Here is a 21,418-nt window from a genome sequence, read left to right as displayed (position 1 = left end):
GGGCCATCTCCATCCCCTATGGTGGTTGACGAGGGGGCCCGGAGCCCACATGCCACCCAACAGCCACTGTCGCTGTGAGTGGAGCCCACCGTGGCCCCCCAGGACCTCCGCTTGCAGGGAGCCGAGGGGAGGGAGAGCAGCCCGGGGGCACGGGCAGACCCACGGTGGCTCCAGCGGGGCAAGAGCAGCTTGTGCTGAGCTACCCGGCCGGTTTTGGCCAAGGAGGGATGCACGGAGAGCCCCGCCAGGCTTGGGGACACAGTTGTCAGCTGGTGTCAGAAGCGGTTTTCGGCAGGGTTTGTGGGCCAGGCAGTCTCGCCGGGTTGCCCAAAGAGGTGAGGCTGTGACAGAGGAACATGAGAGCGGGCGCGGATGGAGCCTCTCCTGTAGCCGTTCTCAGAGCTGAGCTGCAACCGGGATTGTCTGTGGGTTTGGGGTTGGCCCTGTCCCTCGCTGGGCGCCCACAGGGACGGGCTGATGCCGGGATGCCTGGGGGTGAGGTCGGCTCTGGGGGATGCACAGCGAGGAGATGGGGGAGGACAGCATCACCCGCCAGCCAGGCTGAAATGCGGGGATCACCTGCTTATTTTACCTGCAAAGGCTGAAATAATAGTGGCGACAGATGTTAACAAAGGGAAATTACGGCTGTTCTTCAGCTTGGTGGTGTGGCTGGAGGGTGAGGAGGCTCCGGTTAGCTCCAGGGGCAGCTGGGCTGCAACGCGGCCAGCTGAAGGGACGAGGGCAGCGCTGGGAGCGCAGTGGAGGGTTTGTCTCGGACCCGATGCTAACAGCAGCCTGCCCCGGTGCGTAGGGGCTGAGAGAGCAAACGAAGGGAAGGAAATCGCCTGCTTCCAGCTCCTGACCGATAACCTCCATCGATCAGTGTCTAATAGAAACACAATGGCTCTTTCCAACGGGAAATCGGCAGCTGCCTCCTCTTGCACCATGAGATGCGAGATACGGGCTGGCGTTTTTTTTCTCCTGTAATCGATGCTTTGTTTTGAGATGTTTGGCAATACCTCACGAGGAAGTTCCTCGTTGTAGAGCAGCCTAACGGGGTGCAGCAGCATTGGGGAGCGCGGTAGGGGCTCTGCATCGTGCCGTGGGAGGTGATGCAAAACAAGTGGCACCACCGTTAAGCAATTTCCCGTCAGCAGGGCCCGTCCACACCACCCGGCCGGCCACGTCTGAACAAAATGTCATGCTCTTGTCACGCTCGCTGTGGTGAAATGGGAGATTTGGCATCCTCAGTTGGCCCTGAGCGGGGCAGTGACACTCTGCTCTTGTCCCTCAGACGTTGGCAGGGTGATGCCAGCCTGATCCAGAGCCATGTCCAGATACCTGAAGCACTTCACAGTGGTGGGGGACGACCCCGTGCAGTGGAGCAACGACTATCAGAAGTGGGAGGAGGAGGAGGAAGCTGGGGAGAATGGGGAGAAGCAGCCGGATTCGGAGATCAAGCTGGAGCCCACCAGGAGCCGTGTCTCCTTCCAGGACATGATGAAAAAGCTCTTCAGTTCCCACAGGTTTCAGGTGAGAAAGAACAAAGCCAGGCTGAAGGGAAATGAGGGCGAGACTTGGCCAAGAGTGCCTGTGACGGCAAAACTGATGTGGGATGGAGCACGCAGTGGTGGGCTGGGAGCAGTGCTGAGCTTGTGAGCACTCGGCAGCTCCTGTGAGAGTGGCTGCTGCCTCTGAGCTGGGCTGTCCTCTCGGAAACGCACCGCTCCACAGTGGGCGCAGATGTTTCCTGAGCGGCGACAAGCCTCGGTGCACGCTCACCACGGCACGGGTGGAGGCACATGCTCTCCCCTGGCTTGAGCTCCCCAAGATTCTCCCACGCCAAGCAGTGGAGAAACAGCTGAGTTTGGTGGGGAGCGAAGCAGTTTCATATGGGTGAGACTCTGCAGGAATGACCCACCGACCAGGGGCTGAGGGAGTGGGAGTCCTGGGTGGGAGCCACAGAAAGCTCTGTGAAATGTAACCAGCCAAATCGGGGACGCAGCGTGTTGGGGCATGTTTAGCTGAAGGCTGTGTCAGCTCCTCTTGCCAATCCATCCATGCTGGGAAAGGCTTCACATTGGTTCTTTTCCTCTGACAGATCCTGGTTGTCTGCTTGGTCATCCTGGATGCCTTGCTGGTCCTCGGGGAATTGCTCATGGACTTGAAAATCATCCATCCGGACAAATATAATATAACCCCAAAGGTAAAATCATAGAATGGTTTAGGCTGGAAGGGACCTTGAAGAACATCTAGTTCCAACACCCTGCCCTGGGCAGGGACACCTCCCACCAGATCAGGTTGCTCCAAGCCCCATCCAGCCTGGCCTTGAACCTTTCCAAGGATGGGGCCTCTACAACTTCCCTGGGCAATTTGTTCCAGTGCCTCACCACCCTCAGAGTGAAATTTTTTTTCCTAATATCTATTCTAAATCTCCCTTCTTCCAGTTTGAAGCCATTACCCCTCATCCTATCACTACATGCCCTTGTAAGAAGTCCCTCTCCAGCTTTCTTGTAGGCCCCCTTCAGATACTGGAAGGCTGCTTATGGTCTCCCCAGAGCCTTCTCTTCTCCAGGCTGAACAACCTCAACTCTCAGCCTGCCAAGCCAAAAATGCAGGGAAATTACAATGTGAACCATGATTTCCCTCTCTGTGGTGGTTCAAAGCCCACTAGACAGGATGACTGGGCAGGCAGGACCTGGACCTTCAGCTTTGCCGAGCCAGCAGTCACAGGCACACAAAGGTCTTGCTGGGATTTGTGTGACAGCTCTGCAGTGTGTGGGGCCAACCTGGCTCGGCTCGTGTCGGTCCATGAAGCAGCTTTGTGTTTTCTTGGGCTGCAGCAGAGCCGAATCGGTCTCGCTACCCTTCTCCCGGTTGTCTTCACACCTCCTGGTCCGGCTTACACAAAGCCACTGGTTGCCACATGCTCGCTCTGGTTGTCCTTTACAGCAGAAGCAAAGTCCCCAGCTCTCTTCCTTGTAGAGTCAGATTAGATATGCCCTTGAGCGGTGGAGGTTTTCCAGCCTGCCCTGCTCACATGCACACAGGAGGGGTTCCTGGCCCTAAACTCGTGCTCTCTTTTCTCAGGTTTTCCACTACCTCTCCCTTTCCATTTTAACCATCTTCCTGGTTGAGGTAGGGTTTAAAGTCTTTGTCTACCGCCGGGAGTTCTTCCACCACAAGTTTGAAGTGCTGGACGGGATCGTCGTCATTGTGTCCTTCATCCTCGACGTTGTCCTCATCTTCCGGGAGCACGAATTTGAAGCTGTTGGGCTCCTGATACTCCTGCGGCTGTGGCGCGTGGCCAGGATTATCAACGGTAGGTGTGTGCGGCCGGTCGGGAGCTTTCCTTTGTGCATGGGTTGGATTCCCTGACCTTACCTGAATTATCTGGGGTCGCATCTTTGTTCCCTTCTCGAAGCCATCTGCGAGACCCCAGGGTCTTGCTCTCCCAGCAAACTTGGAGTTTTGCCTGTGCAGATTTCATTGCTGGAGTGTGGCCTCAATTAGGTTGTAATTTCTTTGGAGCAGCCACAATCTGCTGCTTGTGTTGGTGTGATGCCTCGGTGATGGGGACACGGCAGCCGGCCCAGGCTAGTGGAGATGCCCAGCTCTAGCATGGCAGCATCGGGCATGTTCCCCTAGAAACAACTTGTTCCTGCATTCTTCCCTCCTGGAGGGAGATGGCTTGCATCTTAAGTTTGCATCGTAGGATCCTTTTGGCAACAGTTTAACAGCGGAGCAGGGTAAAACCCTGCTCTTCTGAATCTACTTCTGTAGCAGAGTGGGGTTTACTGCTCTGATGTTCTGCCGTGACTCTGTCATCCCCTCCAGGGATGCTGCAGGGAATGTCCTGATCTCAACTCTGGATCTTTCTTGCTTGGATTCAAAGGGCTCACAGTAAAAAGAGAAATATATATATCCTCAAATCAAACTTTACCGACTGCTGTTTTAATTGTTGCAAATAGATGTAAATTCAGACACTTCTGAAACAACTGTAGCTGGAAACATTTTCTCCCTTCTCTGGGAAAGGATTTTGGGATTCAAAAAATGTGGCAATGGGATTATCCCGAATTATTGCGTGAAACCTCAGCCCAAGTGCTGTCCTGTGCCTACGAGTGCGCGTTTGGTGGGTGCCCTGTACTTGATGCAGCTGTAAGTCTTGTTAGTCAGAACAAAAGGAAAGAAAGGATGGCTGGGGCCGAGTCCGTCACCTGCAGCCCCCCGCTGCCATTTTGATGGGAAGAACGTGCCTGATGGGTGGCACTGGCCAGGAAAAGGGAATATGTGAACTAGCTTGTGGCTCTTTTTAGATCGGAGTGAAAGTCAGAGAGAAACCGGATTCATGTGCAGCTGCGTGAGCCACAGGAACCCTGGTGTCTCTTAACATGCTGTTTTACAGCAGAAAAACAAGTAAATCTCCTTATCCTTGGGTGCTCCTGGCTTTCCCCCTAAGCTTCTCACCGTGCCTGCCGGCTTGGAGCAACAGAGGGGACAAAGAAAATCTGCCCCAAGCTTCAGATGTTGTGTGTCTGAGCCCAGGCACGGTTCACTGCCTTCAGTCACTGTTGATTGATAAGGACCGGGTTACAGGCAGGTGGGGACTGTTTGATGTTATCAATGCAAATAAAGCAGCATGGTTGCTTTGTCTTCTGAGAAATGAACCCCCAAACCCCAAGCTTGCTGCCTGTAGCACTAAAACACAGGCACGCACCGGTGCCTGCCTTCGTGTGCATTGTTCTGTCAACAGCCGGAGGAGAGCTCTGTCGGGTAGGAAGAACGTGATGTTCTTCGTGCTCTTACCAAGCTATTTTTTTTTCTCCCCCCCTTGGAAAAGGGTGGGAAGAAAATGCCTTTGCTGTGGGGGCTGAGTTCACATGTAATAACCTAAGAATATTTCGGTAAAGAAGTGACACCTCCGCTGTAATGAGAAACTGTGCACTCTCACTGCAGCTGTGCAAGGTGAAGCGAAAACCTTAAGGACCTGATGATGTGCCATGTCCAGTTACACCTGGCAGGAGCGCTCGGCCCCCGGGCAGGGGACAAGAGCCTTGTGCCCCAGGCTGTGCTGCGCACTGCTGTTAGAGCAAGGCTCCCAACTACATGAAACCGGCTAAAATGCAGCCCCTCGTGACAACAAAGCTGCCAGTTACATTCCCCCCAGGCTCTGCCAAGGGAGCAAATTCAAATTCAGGATTTGAATGACAGTCTGACTGATTAATTCAGCTCAGAGGCCAGACTGCCTCTTCCCAGCAGAGTATCAGTATCTGAATCCCTGGGGTGGCTAATTTAAAACCCTCCTCATTAAGAAAAACACTTGGGAAGGGTGGTTTGAAGATGACAGAACCAGAGCTCGAGAGGAACACGTTTAACTCCTTGAATACAGACCCTCTGTACTGTTAACCTCCTGCTCGTGGCTGTTTTACATTGTAAAACGAACCCACTGTGAATTGTTTCACAGGAATAATTTTATCGGTAAAGACCCGCTCTGAACAACAAGTGTCCAAGCTAAAGCAAGCAAACCTGAAACTTGCAACAAAGGTTGAACAACTGGAAAACAGCTGCGCAGAGAAGGTAAGAAAACACTTTTAATTTAAACAAGGTTTACCCGCTGGCTGCTCCCCAGGACGAGCTGGCCTGGGATCCTTTTGCAAGGTTGCCACTGTCAGCTTGGTTTCCTCATCAGAAAGGTGTGGGGTAAGCTGGGCTGAGGAACCGCAGCCCTGCCTGTGCTTCTCTTGCTGCAAAGGAATGACGGCTACTTCTGTCCTACTTACTTTAGCCAGGTTGTCCTGTTCTACTGCAGCGAGATACCTTAAAATAGTTTCCCAGGTTCCCCCCGATTTTCCCACTGCTGAAATGCAAGAGCTGTATTAAGGATTTGACTTTTGTCTCCAACAGGAGCAAGAAATCGAGAGGCTTAACAAGATATTAAAACAGCACGGACTCCTCAGCGAGCAAAAATAGGAGGCCGGTCTTCTGAGGTGGAGAAGTCTGCCCCGGAGAACGCAGTGTCGATATCTACCGGTTCAACCTGAAAGGTTTTCCTGTCTCTTTGCTTTCTCTTGTATAGTGTTGTCTATAAACATTTTCTATTTGCCCACACTTTGATTAGATCTTGGGATCGCAAAAACAGTTTTGCTGGAAAATTAATCATGCGCACTCCCTGTAAACAGTGATTTCATAAGACCTTTCTTGTACAGTTGTACAGTCACAAGTGCAAAATAATTTAATAAAGACCCATCTTTACAAGCTGTACATCCACAAAAGTACCACTTATTTTAAATAATTGAATTTTTCTGTGGTAATGTTCTTTGTTTGCAACATCTTGTAGAAACTTGCAGTGCAGATGATAGGAATCCAAGCTGAAAAGGTCATTTCTTCTCTACAAGCTGACCATTCGTCATTAGTACATCTCTTCTTTGCCAACCATTCTTTTCATGTTGTTGGTAGTTTCCTCGTTTCTGTTGCTGCTTGTGCCACTTTGTTATTTATATAACGTTCATTTAAAAAATACCAACATAGCACTCCTTTAGTTGACAACCAAATCAGCACCAAAATAGAGGCAAACACGTGCCATCTTACGTCAAACAATGCCTGGTTCTCAACAGCAGATTTGAGTTCTGATACTGCATTCTCTCATCTCTTCTTCCATTTTAAGTGTTCTTTTGCTGCCTGCTGGGCTACAAAGTTCTTTCTGCTTCCACCGCTCATAAATCAACACGTCAAAAGAATTAGAATATGTAAGAACAGATGTAGGTGAGTGGACTGCTGGGAACAGTTAGACTCCAGAACAAGCTGGTCTTTGAACACAACGTGAACTTTTTCAGGTTCTAGAAGGTCCCTGTGGTGAGACTATTTTACAGTTGAAGAAGAAGATCCAATAAGTGGGAATTTTGAAAGGTGTTGATTGTACCAGGCGTCCCCAATTGATTTCAGCCAGAGTCAGCTGGAAGGGTCATTGAGCTTTTCTGAAAGCATCACTAAACTCTTTGGATTTTTAAAGAAAGGTAATTAATTATTGGTTTGGGGAAAAACAGCTAGAAATACATGGCTTATTCATCTATGAAAATAGATGAAGCAGAGGCCTTGTCTAATAGCACATGATTACTTTAATTAACAATTTAGCTCTGCTCTTCACAGAATAATGCAGCCTACTTTCTGGTGGAGCCGCACCGTGTCCCTGTGCTCTTCCCTTCCCCTCCTGCCCTGACACTGCTAGGCAGGCACCTCGGAGTAGCGCTACTTCAGAGCATCCGAGGTGCGGGAAGGCTGGTGGCTGTACGTGTGCTGACTGGCCAGCTGGAGCCACCATCAAGTTCATACTGCAATCTTTTTTCCTCTCGGCAGAGGTATAATGGGGAAATTTCTATTTAATATGCTTTTTTTTTCTGCCCTAAAGCTTCTGAGAACCCTCAAAAGGGCTCATCCTTTCTCTCTCAGCAAATTTTAACCCAGTGTGTCTACAATTTAGAAGAAACTGACAGCACATTACAGTGACTGTATAAACCTCGCTTCTTTAGGAAATGGACTAAAAATCAGAAAAAGCAGCAATATGGTTTGTTTGGGTTTTTTGATGCACGCTTACTAGACAAATGGAAAGAAAAAATCAAAGGGTAACTTGGCATCAATGGTGGGCCAGGCTTTATAGCCTGGCTCTGCAGGTGAAGAAATATCCGTGAAAACAACAGAACTTGTTATAGGAATAGTCCTGTCCTTTCCCGAGGGAAGCTGCAATAAAAATACAAATGGTCATTAGCTTCAGTCTTCTCTTTGTATGACTGCTTTGTTCGGACTGGGTTATATTTTCAGCTGTTATTTGTAAAAAGTTTTTTTTCGTATACAGTTCCATGTTTCTTTTCATGAACGATGTATAGATTTTTATGGAAGTGTGTTTTGGCAAGCAGCCCACAGTTGTGTTTGAGTTGGAACAGAAACTGTTGGTTGTAATACACTCTAATATGAAGTGCTACCTTTAGATAAAGAGATTAACTGGGTCATGGTACACAGCTGACACCTAAGCAAAACAAGCCATTCTTTTTATCTCAAATCCTGCAATTTAATTACATACCTGTTTCAACGTGGTGGTAGTGATCGTTGCTGTAACATTGACTATTCTGGCTTGTGGATTGACTAGGGATCCGTATTTAGTCCACTTCACTTCTATTTCAAGTGATACCGGTATTTGGCACGAGCTCTGAAAAGTGTTATAAATTCTCTCATTGTCTGACTTGTACAGAAGCAACCGCATTAATTATTCATCTTATTAAACTGGCAGAATGCCCACAGAAAGCTTGCTCCGGGAGGTTACCAAAGCAACTACGCCATGCCTGCACCCTGGACCGCTGCCTGTGCAGGCAGCACGGGTGTGTGCCACCTTGGCTTAGGGGTGTCCCTGCTGTTTCTCCATAGGAGACAAACCGACTCTGTACCTGCACTTCAGGCAGGACTGTTTTACCTGAGTAGGGCAGGACTTTGGCTCTTAGCGACAGTGCTGAGCTGGCTCTTTTTAGTAGGAGGACTTAATTCAGTAACACTGTTGGGCCAGTAGCAAATCCTTAACTCTGCCAGGGCAGAATTTTGAAGCCTACAATCTTAAATATCTGTAGATCTATCTTCTTGAACTGTCAAGTTTCTGGTTACAGAAATCGTTCACTGTTTAGTTGCACAAGCATGCAAGAAACCTATATACAAGCTGTCATTGAGGGGGTGCTGTCGTTCAGCACGTGCCGAGCAGCACTGCCTAGCACCGATAGCAGGGACTGCACTGCATCGGGAGGAGAAGGGCTACTGCAGAAGATGTTAAGAATAAATGTAGTGTTTGGGTCACTCAAGCATACTGTCTCTGTGCTTTAAAGGATTTTTGCTATCTTACTCTAACCTGGCATAAGAGCACCAAGGAGGAACACCGGTTCTGTTACTTCACTGTTTCAACCTTACCTCTTGTGCTTCATCCCATCTGAGGAGCAAGACTCTAAACTGTGGCTAGAACTCATTTTGTTCCTAACACATTGTCCTGATCCATAACTGAGGTGCCTGATACCAGCTTGATTCAAAGTAAACCCTGTCTTCTACAGCAAGAGGGAAACTCCTCATTTGTGAATACCCCGGGAGGACTTTTCTCCAGTTTTTTTCTGCATTTTTTTCCCCGTAGGTCTGAGAAACCTAAACTGATGCTGCAGTACAGGTACAGATCTCGGGAGAGAGGACAGTAAGAGTGAAGGGGGGGTGGTGGTGGTATAACTTTTACCTGTTCTGAGGTGTGGAGGTGAGTTATCGGCACCCAGTCAAGCACATCCTGGGCTTGAGAATTTCCAAAGGAGGCCACGTATTCAGGAAAGCTTTGTCCCTTCAGTAAATCTAGGAGGGTCTGAGTCAAAGGCTGACATTTCATAGCTGCAGTAATTCTTCCAGAACAAAAAAGATGAGTTAAAGCAAAATCCATTGGTTTGGCACAGTAGTAATTTCTCCTTGCTCTCATGCACTGTTCAAGCCTTCTGGCTACAGTTGCTAATGTACACAATCTTTTCAAGAGAAAGACCATTGTTAATTAAATGACATTTTTTGTAATTAAATACTCCTACAGCAGTATAAATGTCCCATGACCTGAACAGATTCTAATGGAAAGGGTTGTCAGAAGGTTAAAAGCACTAAATCAAAAAAAAAAAAAAAAGAAATGTCCTCTTACCGTAACTTACAGCCTGATACCATGTTATAACCAAATAATATTGGGGTTCTGGCTCCCTGTGCTGCCAGACAGTCCTGGTTGGATGTACTTTGCAGAATGGTAAGTTGACCATATTTGTTAGTATTCTGAATGATGCCAGATGTAGCGCACAGTTAAGGCAAAATTCAATACTTGATCTATACCATGAAAAAAGAATCCTTAACCACATCCTTAAAATATATCTGAAAATGCTGTAATAGCTGAAGACTCCTCTTACACTGTGAAGAAGCACTAGAGTGTACAATGAAGGTCTAAATCTACCTCACTAAAAAGTCCCGGGAGATTGCAGTCAGGACTGAGTCATTCGCTACTTCTAAAACATAGCCAAAGAAGCACGCTTTTACTTTTGATAAAGAACAGATACGTTTTATAGATGTCCATGCTAGAAAGCATTTGTGAAGATGGACCGAAACAAATGCTGCAAGGAAAATTTCAACAGGGAAAGGATATCCTTGTGGCCGGAAGCCCGCTCTTAGAGGCAGTCCAACAACATAACCAGGATTACCACTGAGAGGAACTGGCTTTGTATTTACCTGCAATGCAAAGCTACAGTATTAGTTCTTATCCTGTACTGAAATGGCTGGAAAACACAGAAGTATTTCACTTATTTTAGGATTATTAACTGCCTTGAACAATGATAGCAGTAAGAGTGCTCTGTAAGATTATAACAGCTCTCTAACATTGGGGCAGGCTTTGCTTTCACTGGACATACAGAGTCACAAGATGACTCTTCTAAGTGAAAAACAGACTTTGGAGACTTTTATTGCCCAGTTCTGAAACGCTGCCTCATTTGCATATCCAGGGCAAGTTACATTTTACCTTGCTGCTAACAATTGTTCTGATTCAAGTTTAATAAGTTTTGTAATTAAGTGTCTTTCAACAAGTCATCCATAACATCTCTAGCAGTTACCTGAGTAAAGCTGATTTCAAAGCTCTGCTGTATTGAAAGTGCTTCTTTGTTAATTGCCCCCAAGACAAAAGAAGCAGCTGCTTCTATTATTTCTCCTGCGTCTGTGTAAGTAATGTGATAACTCACCTGAAAATTAAACATTTTAGATATTAATTAGAACAAATACAGAAGAGTATGAAACTAGAAAAAAGGAATTTAAAACTATGTAAGTATTGTTTTCTTCCTTGCTTAAGGAACACTCAACTACGTGGTAGAGATATACTATATCCTCTAGAGGCTGGAGCCTCTTCAAAACTGACTTCTTGATAAAACTCTTCTAAGTGTAAACTTTATGTTCACCTACTTAAGATTAAAAGATGAGATGATGTGCACTGTGTATTCCCCTGTCTCGGCCACCACTGTGCCTGAAGTCATCTCCCAAGCATAACGTAGATTCTAAACTCGTGTTATTGTCTGTTACATCATATACACACACAGTAATACTAAAAAAGGATTTCATCCTGTCTCCATGTTACATTGCATATAGTTATTATTTTGTTGCAAAACACACTCTTCTATCCCAAAGTCAGTGTTTTTCCTGTCACGTTTGCTTTGGAGATGTCACAATATATGGAAACTGTGCAAGGCCTTTCTCACATCTATGCAATTTGTGAATCAGAAGTGATTTGATGCGTACATGCTTTCCATCAAACATGAAGAGGAAAATAACTGTCATACCTACCCCAAGAACGATATTTATACAGAGTTCATCCAAAATCATAGGGAGCCTGAGGACATCACTATCATTAAGTAAAGTCCGCATTCCATTCAGAGACTGGACAACTACAGACTGGACAGTAATATTAACCTGGAAAACAAATTAATGTCATTTCTGAATATTGTGTATAATTATTTGGGGCTTTTTCTGTATTATTATGTTTGTGACCCTTCTGGGTTCTGTTCCACAGAGACAGCAGCCAATAATCCTCTGAATGACAACTGTTACATGTATTGCTGAAGTTCAACAGAAGATTCTATTTTTAAGTAACTAGAGAGAGTTACTTAAAAAGAGAGTTTCATATGAGAAGAATGCATCAGACTTAAATGTTTGCAGGTCGTGTATTATCTTGTCATTGCTAAGTATCATTATATTAGAAAAATTCTATCATTTGGTATCAGTAAAGATTAAAGATAAAGTCCCTGTTCCAATGAAGTCAGTGAAAAACTCCCACTGACTATAATTAAGTAAGAATTTTTCCCCCAGGTCTTCCAACTAAGTTAGAAGGATACTTACCATCTGACTTGATTTGGGCACCTAGAGAAGAACAAAAGAACAAATTCAAACAGCAGCAAAGGTATAGCCTATTACAAGTAGCAGTTAAGTAAAGCAGTTAAGGCGTAACTGCTTTGCCTATTTAACTCTCTATCATTGCAATAACTTTTGCATTGTGGAAGTGATTGGACATACATTACAGTAGCCAGGCAGTGTGAAAATAACTGCCATTCTCTGTGGCTAGTGGACAAAATGTTGCAGTCGAATCCTCTTCCTCTGACAGTAACTGGAAAATTTCTTAGTGAGTTCCATCAGTTTTCCCTCAGGCCTAGCTTTGACTGCATTTCCAATAAACATGCAATGCATTCAATAAGTAGTAGATGCTGTTGGTGTTCCCCTTGGGTGCTCTATTTGAACATCAAAACTAAGAAACACTGAAAAAGTTTACTTGCATCAGAAAGGCGGCCCGAAAAAGGCATCTCAGTTAGGCTTGACTGGTATTGTGCATCATAGCATTTGACCTACTGAGGGCGTCAGAGAACATTGTTCCTATTGCAGATCTGTGCAAAAACACTTGTAACTATTCATAGCCTGCCAGTTTAGGAAGTCTGCTAGGCTGTTCGTACCCAAAGAAATTAAGAGCTTTTGTTGGCCCTTTCTGATGGTACCGAATCCATAGTTTCACAGTCTCTTAAAAAAAAAAAAAGAAATGAGAAGCAAGTATCCCCCTTGTTATACAGCGTGTGGTCATGCACAGTTGCCAAACTCAAAAATTTCCACCAAATTTTCATAGAAAGGCAGAAATGTCAGGCCAAGGTCATCAATCAGGCCTGCAAAATACTCACACAGAGTACCCTTTTGTCAAAAGTTTTATTTTTGTGACTCACAATTAGTCTTTGACTCACATCTTTGAGAAGGGACCAAAACCTGAACTCTGACTGTGAAGCAAGTTCTGCAGAATTATGACAGGACATAGAGACCAGTGTGCTCATCTGACATCCCAGCAGGGAACACATTCCTATGAGCTGGAGACCTGAAGGTGGAGCATCTGTCACACGCTGTCACATATTTATAGCAACATTCTGAGGTACAGCTCAGCCATCAAAATCACTTGTGTGAATAAAAGTGCTTGTAAAGATGAGACTCGTCCTTCAGGGAAGCATGCTCTTTCTGACTAGGGTAGAGGGAATGATCACAGCTCCTAAAATTCTATTTATCTGTGACTGGGGTGATGGATTATGTTTCTGTGGGTCACCAGCAGACAGGACTCCAGCCCCACTGGTGCCTCCCACTGACTAATCTTCCCACCAGCCAGGGAGGCAAGCAGGGGCAGGCTGCAGCACGTTGCTTTGGCAGCTGCACAGTACACACTGCCCATGGTGTGAGGCATCACGTTATGAGTATCTTGGTAGAGGGTTCCGCGCATCCGCAATGCCCCTTGGGTCTGCTGGACAGGCCAGGGTAGAGAGCAGAGGTTAACTGCAACAATTACCAAGACCTTCATGTGACTCGAGTTGCCCAGCGCGGCAGTGAGTATGGGGTCAAAATTATGGGGTTTTCTGAAGGAAGTTCTACACCAGCCCTCTCAGCCAGGGCTCAAAGCAAGCCTTCCTCCATTGATGTGTTTTGCCATTTCTTTTGCTGGCAGCTCCACCTGCTGGCACTGGCAGGGCTCCCTGCTCTGCCCCATGACCACCCTGTCCCATATACAAAGTCGCTTTTCTATTGTCACATCCCACCTTCAGCTCTCTTTGGGAAGGGGAGCTTCCTACAGACCATCTCTAGCAGCTATTCGGCCTTCTCCGGTTCCAGCATCTGATCCTTCCTGAACATCCAATGTACTTTGGACAGAACTCTGACCTCTCCTAAGCTGGGCCATTGTACTTGGCAAAGCAGCACGTGGGTAACATGTTATGTACTGTTCTAGTGAGGAAGGGTAATTCATCTTTTAATTCCAAAACATTCACCTGCTTGGAGCCTGGCCTGAGGCATGCTTATTTTCTGGTTCTGCAGCCACCAAGAACTCTAGCTTTGGGTGCACATGGAAACACTCAAAGCCCTTCTGAGACAGAGTTTTCTCCACCTCTTCCACAGAGAGATGATGAAAAGCTAACATTTGTGAACAACTCTCTGCTAATTTCAGTGAGGTCCTCAGTGATCAGGACAATGATCCCACCTGTGAAACTGTGAACCACTTAGTGGGCATCCCTTTACTGTGGATAGCTTTGGAATCTGTGAGGGACTGGAAGGGATCTTTAAGCAGTGATTCACTATGGAGTACTAATTAAATTAATTTAAATAATTATATAAATTTAAAACATTTTAATGGTGAAGAGTATGCTGTTTCTTGATGATCTTTGGCTTCTGGAAGGAGCTATCAGTTTAAGGTATTATGTATTTCAGTTTCAATTTTGCATGCATGATTTCTTTGTCTTCCTGAGTATCCGTAAAGAACACTTATTTATACATAAGACATCATTCTCCAGTTCAAAAAGGAACAAAAGAGTAAGCCTAGCTTTGAAAAATAACCACAGGCTGGATTTGGTAGTAGGTTGGATACAAACAAATTTGCTCTCAGTGGGGTAAAAGGTCATGTTCTTTGAGGACTATAAGGAAGACTTTGCATGTGTGTACAACACCTCACTATTAAAAATTGAGGCTTGTATGAGAAGTATACATGCAGAGGGTTAAACCTTACAGGTTCTTCTTTAAGTACAAAGGTTTAGCAACTCTTTAAAACCCAGACTTCTTAGAATTATGCACTCTGGTAATAGGCTTCTTGGAAAATGCTCAGACGTGCAGAAAAGCATAAAACTGCTGCCATTGCAGTAAGCGTTAGCTCAGAGACACAAGCTTGTCTCTTCAAGACCATTATTTTTGTTGGCTAAGCAGAGAACAGTAAATGCTTCTGTTACCAAAGCTTAAAGTAAAAACATTTCCAAAGGCTTTCTGTATAAAAGTCTGTTACATAGGGAAATTTTTTTCTCACCAACACACAAGTTAAAAACCCAAATAAAACACCATACCCTCTAGTAAATAGAAGTTACCTAATGCTGGAGACACAAAAAGATATGTAATATCAGTGGTCAGCTATATGACTGTTTCAAATCATACTTACTGCTAAAATGCCAGAGTTGATATAGAACAGCACACTAACTGCTTGAATGTTGCCACATTTTTCCACACTTACTGATCTAGTGCATTTTGTAGCCTGGTTTACTAAAAACCCTGGAAAAAAAAAAGGTCACAAAGTATTACTGAATTAAATTAAAGAGTAATTATGAAAAGCAGAAATAAAAAACAATGTAAGAACCTCAAGTATAAGCAAAAGTGAAAGTAAACATAATTTCCATTGCAGATAAGGTTTTATGTGAGCTATAAAGATTAATACTTTCTTAGATTCTCCTGAAATGCTATGAGACAAAACTACTTCTTAACAATAGAAGCTTAATAAAAGCTAGAAGATTTTGGACTTCCTTTTTGAGATCTCATAAGATTATTTTTTTCTTTCACAAGAGACTTCAGTTTGCCTGTCGCCATCATCCTGATTGTTATGATACCATATTTAATAACAACACTGGGGTTTGGAAAACGCAGGTGTGTCATTTTGGCTGTGGCTTCTTTTTTTTTTTTTTCCCCCCTCTCCACAGATTTTCAGGAAACTGTGTGAAAGGTTAAAACACAGAGCTCAAGCCTGCAAATCTGACTTGAGTTGCATTCAGGCTGTGAAAGGAACCTCGTTATACCAGGGGAACATCTTAAAAAAGTTGCCCAGTTAGGTCTTGCTTTGTGTAATACCCTCTTCCCTCATGGTGTCACCCTTGTACTATTTTATTGAACCAATTACACCTAATAGGATGTTTTATTGTCGCATAAACAACCCATTAACAAGACTCTCAAGGATTTACACATCTAACTTTGAATGTTTAATACAGATGCAACACAACTTCCAATCAATGTCTAAAAAAAACCCCAGAGAAACAGAAGCTATTTGAAAAATATTTGTTCGTGACTCTTTATCTGAATTTACATTTGTGTGTGTGCCAATTTACTGACTGATTAAGTTCAAGTCAGAGCAAAACACTCTAAAGCAAATAAACCGGTATTCAAACACATTGTCCAACCTGCAGGATTTGCATCAGAGCACCAAGAGGAGACAACAGGACTAGGCAGTCTTAGAAATGCATCCGCTGTCTGTATAGGAACACCATACTGCCAAATAAAACAACATGTTTAAGTATATAGGTGTGTTTCCGTCCATGGAAAGTTTTAGAGCATTTATATTAACAACAAATCTCAATAAAAGACGTACTTATTTCCACTATATCTGTCAATGCTGTATATACTACTTTATGCATCAATTCTTAAGCCACTGCTAACAGCTTTACATTTACAATAGCAAAACAGCTACATATTTTTCACAGATCTTAAAAAATCTAGTTCACTTTTTAAGTAAGCTAACACAAAATGCTACACTTCTTAGTTTTACACTTCTATATTTAAAGACCTAAATAAAGTTTGTCTTTTCCAGAACTGCAATTTTTTAAAAGGAGATGCAAACAATATTCACTTGTTCTTTTATGGAACAATCTAATACTAACTGAGTCATGTAATTATTTACCTCGTATCTATGCGTTTCATTTGCATCAGAAGGATCTTGAGCATCTGTGTTCATATTCCAGCTGTCAGGCTCAGCACTGAAAGTAGCACTTCCAAACCGTTCAAGCAATTGATCAAAATTTTCAGAGGTAGGCATTTCAGGGGAACTGAAAGAGAGTGCTTGTTTATCTGTCAAAACATTTTAAAGAATGGGATAACTTTTAGGATAAAAGATACGGAAAAGTTATTTAGTAATATTTTTCCTTCTGGAGTTGCTAAAACTCAATGAAAGAAAAATACCAATGCAGTTTCTCTTTTCTTTAAGACAAAACCCAGGCGGTATCTTAATTAATCATTTCAGCAGATATATGAATGCACAAACTTAAACTTAAGGAAAGAGGCAAGTCCTTTTCTTTCAAAATCACAGTTGCTAACAGCATCAGATGTTCCAAAACAAAGACGTGCCAATTAGTGTCTACAGTTTCCACGCTAAGTATTCAGATGAGAACTGCACGGTCTTAATTAAATTAAGAGAACACAGCGCTGATCACTTCCTACTTCCCTGTATGTTACTCAAAGCTGGCCATAAAGGATTCGTACCAACGGCACCTATTACAGATTTACAGTGATAGATTGAGAAGGAGTCAGTTTCCCATGAGACAACTTTAATGTGATTTATTGTGGAGGCTAAATTATTTACAAAAAAAAAAAAACCCAACATTTTTTTTCATCACAGAAGACAAAGAGTTACAGTATGAGATGTTTTAACTCCGTAGTCTCAAAAGTGAAAGGATTACAACACAAGGACTGTGAATACAGAATAACCAGTTTTCTGACAGGTTTAGTTACTTCTAATTTTAATCTGTTTCTGGTACCTAAAGAGCTTATAAAAATAACAGCACAATGCTTAATATTGGCAAGAACTCTACTTACAGTTTGTAGCATGAATGCAAAAAACACTGGGATTGACTTGGTCAATTAATTTAAATATCCTTTCTGGTGGATTTGCTTCAACATCAAGAGAATATATAGCAGCTTTCTGACTACAGAGACGGTTGTCACCTCTGCAAACAATAACAAAATCAATAATCCCTTAGAAGTTGGTATTGACCACATTTTAAAGTTCTTTTCATGTATTGAAGCAGCATCAAAAAAGTACTAAAGAGATTGCTCCTTTTAACACAATTTGTATAGCACTTGTGCCTCCTTAGGTGGTTTATATTGTTTTATACTGTGTGCTTAGTAATAAAGAATTCTCCAACATGTTTTATCTAGCAGAGGAAACTGTGAGCAGCAACATGAAGAAAGGTAAGAGGCAGACCAGGGGGAAGGGAAGAGCCTAATAATATTAGAGCTAAAATGACAAGTTGGATGGGATCCAGATGGTGTGAGACACCACAGATGCAGGGTGCTCCACAGGCCATACACAGCTCAGAAGCACTTTTATTTATACAACACAAGTGGGAAGTATGACCTTTAGGGTAACGTGATGGCATGTAGGCCAGAAAAATGGTCAGTTTTGTGAATATTAGAATAATATTAACTGGGGGGGGGGGGGGGAGGACTGGTGGAAGAAAGTCCTGCTTGAGACACATGTAAAAGAAATGGCAGAGTGAGAAACAAGGAGGTGAAATAACCCATCCAATCTAGAAAAAGTATTTGTAGATGTGCTGTGGGTTCATCGACAACAGCCCAGAACTGCAGTAGGCTGCACAGCGAATGTGCCAGTTCATACCCTGAAGAGTACTGGTGTGTCCTACATGCTAGAAATACAAAATGATGATCCTTGGGAAACTGGTACTTAGGCGGGGCTAAAGCAGTCAAGGGCAGATACTGAAGAAGTGAAATGACTTTCAGAAATGACTTTTTAAGTATGGAGTTAAACTTTTCCATTCGGTGAACCATTTGTTAGTAGGATCATAAATCAGACACCCTTTCTCCTCTGTTTCAGAGACCACATAGCCTCTCACTTGTCATCAGTCAAACCCTTTCAGTAACTAACACAATTATGCAAACGTATATAAATCTAGATGTGTTAATAATGAAATTCACAATACTTGCAGTCATTGAAAATCCCATGGATTCTCATGCAAAATGAACATTTAACAGAGAATTTGGGGAACGGAACGCAAGTTAATTTTATGCATTTCTAGTTGACAAAGACAGAATAGTCACCCGAGACAATTAAACTGTCATTCAGGAAGGCGTTGATTAGACCTTTCTGATATATATAAATATCTATAAATGGGTAGCAGTAGTCATTGTGTGCAAGAACAATAAGAAACCACAGTCTGGGATGACTGGTAATTCAAATTTCAAAGCACCGAGAATAAACCCCGGTGTTCAGATTGGCATAATTTATGCAGAAGGTGGGTTGAAAAGTTGTACTTAGTGTTCTGAGAAGTCACCAAGAGATTTTTTACATTACGATTTTGAAGTGAGCTTTCTTAACTCCTTTTTGAAAAGATGAAATCGGGTGAAGGTGTTTTCAGATAAACTGTAAATAACAAAGAAACAACTATTGGCATTACTTTATTGATATAACGTTACATTTTACTGTTTGTAGAGTGACAGACTGGCAGTGAGGCAGCAGATTGGGATGCTGACTTGTAAAACTAGGATCAGAACAATGCTCACACTACTTCATTAAGCCCTGAATTGATCAAGTTTCTAGTTGATATCATAAACCATAATGAAAGAGGTTACTGATAAATTGCTGATGACCTACGGAGGTGGCCAGATGGTCCCATGGTATCAGCTTTCTTGACTTCCAGACACTGCATTATATTGATGAAAGTCTAAAGATGCATTATTCTTCCCCCAACAGAAGGCATCACCACCTAAGCGCCCATAGACAGTAGCACAATGAAACGGGAGAAAAGCAAGGAGCGCAAGTTTAGAAAAGAGAGAATAAGTGAAAGAGAAACGAGTGGGAGGCCAGTTTGCTGTTCTGCCTGGTTAGGGCCAAAAGTTTACAGGCTTAGCACAGCAGGGGCTGGTGCAAGGGCAGGCAGGAGTTAGGGTGGCAGGGGGAAGGAGGGTAAGGAATTGATAAGAGGAGGGGATGGAGCCCTTACAAATGCATGCAGCAAATAAAACAAGATTTTGTATTTTATATAGCTATTTATCCACTTACGTGACAATAGGAACTGAACATGTAGTAAAGAGACTGAAATCAGCTGCACTGCAGTCAGGGTCACAGCAGCAATTTACATCACACTGTGCCACCAACAGATCACAAACACACAGCTTGGCAACTGGAGGAGAGATTTAAATTAAAATTAGAATTGGGACTTTACACATTACAGCATGTTCCCTAACACTTTCATTTTTCACCTCGCCTTATTTTTGACAATGGTCAAAAGTCTATATCCAAATTCACGTGTTGGCTGGGGATTTTTTAAGTCATTTTTTAAAGCCACCTTTTCTGCTACTTAGCAAGTCTATCCAGAACACAATAACAAAACCAAAGGCATACGAAAATCTGACGGCTTGTTCTCTGTGAAATCAAAAAAGCAACTTGAGTTAATGGGAATTTTGAAGGTATGAAAATATACTCATCGCTGCAGAGGGAAAAGAAGAAATATGAAAAAAGAAATACAAACAAGGTATGCTTATCTCCGTGTTTTAGCTTATTAGGAAAAAAAGAAAGAGAAATATTTTGACAGAGCAGTGAGATGTTTACAAGTATTCAGCATGTCCCAGTGTCCAGTAATATATTTTCCTGATGTGCCAACATTACCATACTTGACTTCTTTGAAATTGTTTTTTCTCTCTGTCTTTAGATACTGTGAAATATTGCAATAATACAGAACGTAATTGCGAGCAACACTGTAAACTGTCTCAACAAAATACATTTAGCAACTTCTTAAAACATTCTTAGGTTTTCAATTTTATAAATTCAAAGAACAGATATTAGTCTACTGAACTGTTTTTGAGAGCTGCTGTTCTACAACAAATCTAGACTTAAGAATAGCACAGAATGAAGAAAATTAAGACCAGTGCTCCGTAGGCAAGATATTAAAAGCACACTCATTTGCGTAACTACTGCTTCTTTTATTTCAACTTGACTGTTGTCTGTTTCTCTATGGCCTCCTGGATGCTCTCTGACCGTCTGAACAGTATCCAGGTATTTCCTGGAATCTCTGAAGTTCTGACTGTTCTGTCAGCTGAGTTTAGCACTGGAATCCTTAGCTCACCTTGTAAACAAGAGAAGTTTAAACATGGATGATTAGATTGCGCAGTTATTTCTCCGAGATCAGGGATTTAAGTCTCTTTTCCCCAAGGAGGCATGCGCTGGGACATGTTTAATTTGGCAAGTAATCTTGGGAAGCTGAAGTGATGGCAACAACACTGGGAAATCAGAAGTTAAATAAAAAGTATACCTGCCAGCCAGTAGAAAACACCTTCTGACACCACAATAACAAACATTTGTCATCTATATTGCCATAGCACCACTATATATCCACAGAGCTGAGGCTGAATGAGGAGTTTTGGAGCAAACTGTATGTGCAACCAGCTCGGTGTGTACGTGGAGCTCTCCAATCACACGCAGGGTGAGTCTGGGTCTCCCCTGCGAGGGCAGGCACTGCCCTGCGGACTCAGAGCAGGGTGCTGGGAGGCCAGGAGAGCTTGCCCTCCATCAGCACCAACTCACAACCCTACACATGCTAGAATCAGCTTGCCCAGTACCCGAAGGCTGTGCAGAGGCTTGCTGAGCCTGCCTTTCTGAGGAAGCGCCGAGCCTTGGCTGGAGTGGGGTGCTGAGAGCAGCGCTGCAGCACAGCCCCGGTCAATCCCCAGGGGCGCCAGGGAGAAGCAAGGCTGCTGCCGCGCAGGCCTGTCCCAGCCCCGGGCGGCTGCAATAGGAGCCGGAGGCGGTGCAATGGCCTAGCGACAACAGGAGGCCTGACAGAGGCCGTGACTG

General features: G+C 43.8%; 2 protein-coding genes across 2 annotated transcripts in view; one reads left to right on the top strand and one right to left on the bottom strand.

Moving 5' to 3' along the window:
- Positions 1-1,299: 1,299 nt before the first annotated feature.
- On the top strand, positions 1,300-6,134 carry HVCN1 (hydrogen voltage-gated channel 1). The gene is made up of 5 exons (XM_009880298.1): positions 1,300-1,533; positions 2,102-2,206; positions 3,091-3,322; positions 5,465-5,577; positions 5,905-6,134. Exons 1-5 carry the CDS (start codon positions 1,330-1,332, stop codon positions 5,968-5,970), a joined length of 720 nt encoding a protein of 239 aa, XP_009878600.1. The 5' UTR covers positions 1,300-1,329; the 3' UTR covers positions 5,971-6,134.
- Positions 6,135-7,476: 1,342 nt separating this feature from the next.
- Positions 7,477-21,418, bottom strand: part of TCTN1 (tectonic family member 1) — a 14,129-nt gene continuing 187 nt past the window's right edge. Inside the window, exons 2-14 of the mRNA XM_009880355.1 lie at positions 19,628-19,748; positions 17,425-17,555; positions 16,514-16,680; positions 16,017-16,104; positions 15,011-15,120; positions 11,914-11,934; positions 11,362-11,487; positions 10,641-10,766; positions 10,181-10,263; positions 9,692-9,832; positions 9,254-9,410; positions 8,075-8,200; positions 7,477-7,734 (exon numbers count right to left, since the gene is read on the bottom strand). Coding sequence (XP_009878657.1) covers positions 7,591-7,734; positions 8,075-8,200; positions 9,254-9,410; positions 9,692-9,832; positions 10,181-10,263; positions 10,641-10,766; positions 11,362-11,487; positions 11,914-11,934; positions 15,011-15,120; positions 16,017-16,104; positions 16,514-16,680; positions 17,425-17,555; positions 19,628-19,748 — 1,541 coding nt within the window. The 3' untranslated portion in view covers positions 7,477-7,590. The remainder of the gene's footprint in view (positions 7,735-8,074; positions 8,201-9,253; positions 9,411-9,691; positions 9,833-10,180; positions 10,264-10,640; positions 10,767-11,361; positions 11,488-11,913; positions 11,935-15,010; positions 15,121-16,016; positions 16,105-16,513; positions 16,681-17,424; positions 17,556-19,627; positions 19,749-21,418) is intronic.

The sequence above is a fragment of the Charadrius vociferus genome, unplaced genomic scaffold (assembly GCF_000708025.1).
Source record: "Charadrius vociferus isolate BGI_N301 unplaced genomic scaffold, ASM70802v2 scaffold332, whole genome shotgun sequence".
Classification (NCBI taxonomy): domain Eukaryota; kingdom Metazoa; phylum Chordata; class Aves; order Charadriiformes; family Charadriidae; genus Charadrius; species Charadrius vociferus.
Note: the sequence above shows the minus strand (reverse complement) of the source record. Positions and strands in the feature narration are given on the sequence as shown.